Source organism: Cynoglossus semilaevis, chromosome 12, assembly GCF_000523025.1.
Source record: "Cynoglossus semilaevis isolate Cse_v1.0 chromosome 12, Cse_v1.0, whole genome shotgun sequence".
Taxonomy (NCBI): domain Eukaryota; kingdom Metazoa; phylum Chordata; class Actinopteri; order Pleuronectiformes; family Cynoglossidae; genus Cynoglossus; species Cynoglossus semilaevis.
In genome coordinates, this window is record NC_024318.1 from 6550571 (window position 1) to 6555098 (window position 4528).

Sequence of the window (4528 nt, forward strand, 5' to 3'; positions counted from 1 at the left end):
GCTGAGCCGGCGGCTGCGACTGAGGCTGCGGCTGCGACTGGCGATGCGGCTGCAATGACGGGCCACTGTGATGCAAGGGCTGCGCTGTTTGGCTGCCAGGGTGGGGAGACGCATGCAAGCTCTGCTGCATGGAATTATGGGACTGATCGGGGTGGGACATCTGGAGGTGCGAGAGAGATGGAGAAGGAGGAAATATAAGGAGGAAGAAACAGAGGTTGAGCGTCATGGAGGAAGGGAGTGTTATGAGAGGGGAGGCCATGAGTGGGAAGGAGAAGGAAAAGCCCAATGAGTTCCAGCATGAATAATATGGACCAGGCTTCATAAATGGAAGCTGTGATCAGCAGACGGGTACAGCTGCAACATTATACACTGATATAAGCAGCACATGAGCATGGCTGAGCACACATGCTGGAGGCAGAACAGAGCTGAGATTCTGAGGAACTGTCCTTTAACAATATTTTACTGCAGGACACAGTGTCATAATAGTAGATAATTAGATTTAATACAAATAAATAAGTCAGTTTTCTCTTGATGATAATAAACACAGCCCAGGACAACCAGCAGCCGTGGCGTTCCTCCAGACTTACTGTATCGCTCATGCCGTGGTTTAGAGGCTTGTCCTGGGGGAGGAGCCCAGCAGGTCCATCGGGAGGGTGGGAGAGCTGTGAACTGTGGATGAAGTCGTTCAACGGAGGACCACCGCCTCCACCCCCGCCTCCTGCAGCTCCACCACCAGAGGGATTCACATGAGGGAAGTCAAAGCTCCCTTGGCTGTGGTAACTGTTGCCTGGAAGAAGAGAGCAGTGTTACAAATGAAGAGAAAACACATTTTTATTTTTGAGAACACTGAAGTGACAGGAAGATTCTGTCTCTTTACTCACTTCCTCCTGGGTAATCTCCTCCATTGCCACTGCTATGTGGACCAGGGTGATGTGCATAGGGACTGGGGCCTGGTCCGGGGCCAGGTCCAGGTCCTGGTCCTGGTCCCGGACCAGGTCCAAGCTGGGCGATCATGTCCATCACGTTGGGCATGGTCATCTGACTGGGGCTCATGGTCTTGAAGCGTTTGGCCAGAGGTCCGTCGGGGTCTTCTTTGATGTGCACCTCTGACTTTATGGGAACAGGTCTCCAGCTACACGTGGGGTCTATGGTGACCTCCTCGAACTCAGAGCTGTTGACAGAGAACAGTCAGCGTCAGTGAGGAGTTCTAATCCCAGAAGATTCAGGAGTTGGAGAAAGAGACTCACTTCTGTATGGCATTGAGGATTCCCCACATGTACTGGTCCACCTCCAGACCTTCTAGTAACGCCGTTTTACTAGAAGATAAGGGAAATTATTGATCATTTACCATATACTGTAAAATATATATACACACACACATATATATGTGTATGCATATATTGTATATATATGGTACATACAGGCACCTAAATGTATACTATAAAGTAACACAACACACATATAGATATATATGCATATATACAGTATATAAAATATATGTGTATGCATGTATATATATATATCATTTTTATTTATAATATTCTGTAATATTATATATCATATTATTATCATATTATATATAGTATATAAAATATATATTTATAATATTTTAAAAATAAACAACTTTAGACCAACAGTATTTCAAGGTATTAAAAAAACACTTGATATTTTGTGTATCACTAGTATCTGTTACCAGTGCTGGGATATTAATTCTCCAAGACACGTCCTGTATCCAAGGTAGTTGTGAGAGAAAAAAGCAGCCAATGGGAATTTCTTTTTTTTTTTAGCACTCAATTAATCCTGAAATGAAACCCATTTATGAAACACCCCAGTGATTATGGCTGGATACCAGAGCCAGGAATCAAGGTGGTAATCGTCCAATTATAGGCCTCGACCTTTAACCTCAAGGCCACAGGCAAAAAAAGGGCAAAATAAATTAATAAAATGAACCTAACTAAACTTACTTGCACACAGGACACCTCCACGTCCCCCTCTCACAGTTGAGCTGTAAGTACGACTCCAGATCGAAGCACTGTGAAGTACAACATCGTAGATACAGTACTCAATACAACGATGACGACTGTAACCAACCAGAAATCATTAATGAAAGTCCTAAACCAACCGACCTGGACATGTTTGCAGTCATGTCCTCGTGCCGGTAGCTGGATGCGTCGGAAGGTTATGGGACATTTCAGGGACACTTTAATGGCCGTCTGCTCCACGCCGTCTTCACCGTTCAGCGTGGTGTTGCCTGCGGAGGCTGCTACGCTGCTGAAGTTTCTCTTAACTAAGGAGAAGGAAATATGTTTCAGGTGGGGGAGGGAGAGGGGGAGGAAGGGGTCACAGGTTGGTGTGTGTCACCTAAACAGATGTGGGCCTGTGTAATTAAGATGTATTTATGAATACCAAGTACACAGAGAGACAAAAATGACTCATACTCTTGGTGATGCAGTGCTCTGCAGGAAGCAGTCTCTTCTTCAGCAGCCCCTGGAGGACGGACCGCACAGATGGCCTGTGGACCAGCTGCAGCACAAACAGGTGGGACTGGGGAAAAAAACAAAAAACACCAGGACGTGAAATAAATCTCGTGTCTATTCCAGAACTTTCACAAACAGATAATTAATCTCTGCAAGAATAACCAGAGCTTAGGTTTTTTGTTTTTTGTGTTCACTCACACAACAACAGGCGGTGACTGTGATCTGGATGGTGTTTCTCCCGGGTTGGCATACGTGCTTCAGGTGCAAGGGTTTGTGGGAGGTTTTGTTGTCCCCCCTCTCAATGGTGAGCGGCGTGGCGTTGACGCTGACCTGCACCGAGGCGGGCCAGTTGGTGTTCATCTGCCTGTCTTCGTGGTGGTAGCATTTGAACTGCAGTTCGAGGTCTGACCTGTGGGAGTCAGAGTCGAGTCAGTTCTCTTCACTTTGCCTTTCAGTTTGAGATTTTACACAGTTTACAGTTGATGTGTGAAGTCTGGAGTTATTTAGATACAATTATGGAATTAGAGCAATTTTGCTGATGCTAAAAGCAACATTTCATATTCATACAAAAACAATATTGATGTCAAATGCGTTCAGTTTCACTGACCGCCACATGAGCGTCTGATGGACGGTGGGTCGAAGGTGGAAGACGTGGTTACTGACGGCCAGGTTGTGCTCTAAGCGGAACGGCTCCAGCACCACTCCGTCCCTGACGGGGAACGTCAGCCGTAGCTCCTCGTTAGGGTTGGCTGAAAAAGGACAGACAGGAATTTAAGGACTGAACGTGTTTTAAAAATGTTGTCTTTTGGTCTCGACTGCAGCAGAGCTCACCTGGGGGTGGAGGAAGTGCTGTCATATTTGGTTTCATGTCAGGGGGAAACGGGGGTTTGACGTCCTGGTTCGGCGACAGGTATGGAGGAATGGTACTTCCTGGCGTCATAGGGGGCGTGGGGTTTCCAGGGACCGGGGAGTGGGGGTAGTTACCAGGCCTTGGAGGCTGAAAAAGGTTGATGGATAAGTTAATTAAAATAACCTCATCAACACATGTGAGTCACTGATTACTGTTGCTAAATAAATAACTGATAGAAACAGATCCCCGGTGTTTTGGTGTAAATACTCACGCCGTTGCCCTGGCTGTAAGAGTATCCTCCTCCTGAGAAGTTAGTGCTCTGACCGTTGAACGGCTCCTGCTGTAATTGATACGGAAATGATTCTGATGTTCAATTAAAGGCACAGAGCATGTGGTTAACAACATGGATGAGCCGTGTCTCACCTTATAATACTGCCCCATGGCCATGCCGGGCGGGTACTGTCCTTGGCCCTGCTGCCCTGGCATCCTCTGGCCGGGGTAGTTTGGAGAGGGCAGCGGCCTGGAGGCATTGGATGTAGGGTACTGTCCCTGCTGTGGGGGGAACTGACCGTTCGGCCCGTACTGCTGACCCCCGTAACTGGCCTGGTGGTCGATTGAGAGGAGACAAGGCGTCAAAAACAACTGTTATAGTTTCTCAGATGTCAGCTGATCAGACTGACAGAGTGACCCCTCTCACCTCCCCGGGGTACGGCCTCTTCATCCCCTGCATGGCCATGCCCTGCCGGGGGCCTCCAGGGTAGCCCTGCTGTGGCATCCTCTGACCATGAGCTCCAAAAGGCCCCATCCCCGGGGTCCGGCTCTGGTTCATGCCCATTGGAGGGCCGCTCATGTTATGGCTGTTCATGGCTGATCCCATGTTGGCTGGATTCATACCACCAGGGGGCCCTCTTGGGCCGGACTGATTCATGAACTGATTGTTGTAAGCCTGCGTGGGGCCCATTTGGAACGACGAACACACCTGGAGATAAATGATTTAAAGACAGAACAGTGAGGTGAGTGTTCATTGGCCGGATCAGTGGTCATGTGTCCAACGACACGGCTACACTGACGACAACAGTGAGGTGAGTGAGGTGGTGTCCAACGACACGGCTACACTGACGAACACGTCCACCTGTTTTCACGTTACCTGTCCGTACTGGTTCATATCTTTGTTCTGAGTTTCCTGCAGCGCTGCCACCCT

At 48.1% G+C, this 4528-nt stretch overlaps 1 protein-coding gene across 12 annotated transcripts in view; it reads right to left on the minus strand.

The window, feature by feature from the left end:
- The window catches only part of zmiz1a (zinc finger, MIZ-type containing 1a), a 109742-nt gene that overhangs the window by 3365 nt on the left and 101849 nt on the right, over positions 1 to 4528 (minus strand). For 9 of the 12 annotated variants that reach the window (XR_003051381.1, XM_025061134.1, XM_025061132.1 and 6 more), the window contains 14 exons: positions 4475 to 4528; positions 4025 to 4306; positions 3751 to 3930; positions 3599 to 3667; positions 3309 to 3474; positions 3085 to 3226; positions 2676 to 2886; positions 2439 to 2544; positions 2127 to 2287; positions 1965 to 2032; positions 1248 to 1316; positions 882 to 1171; positions 588 to 787; positions 8 to 160 (listed from right to left, as the gene is read on the minus strand). The exon at positions 4475 to 4528 is cut by the window's right edge and continues 142 nt beyond it. Coding sequence is in view for 11 of the 12 variants with exons in the window: in XM_025061134.1 (XP_024916902.1) it covers positions 8 to 160; positions 588 to 787; positions 882 to 1171; positions 1248 to 1316; positions 1965 to 2032; positions 2127 to 2287; positions 2439 to 2544; positions 2676 to 2886; positions 3085 to 3226; positions 3309 to 3474; positions 3599 to 3667; positions 3751 to 3930; positions 4025 to 4306; positions 4475 to 4528 (2151 nt within the window). In the remaining variant the exon portion in view is untranslated. The remainder of the gene's footprint in view (positions 1 to 7; positions 161 to 587; positions 788 to 881; positions 1172 to 1247; positions 1317 to 1964; positions 2033 to 2126; positions 2288 to 2438; positions 2545 to 2675; positions 2887 to 3084; positions 3227 to 3308; positions 3475 to 3598; positions 3668 to 3750; positions 3931 to 4024; positions 4307 to 4474) is intronic. The other 3 variants (XM_025061138.1, XM_025061129.1, XM_025061135.1) reach the window with 2 other exon arrangements.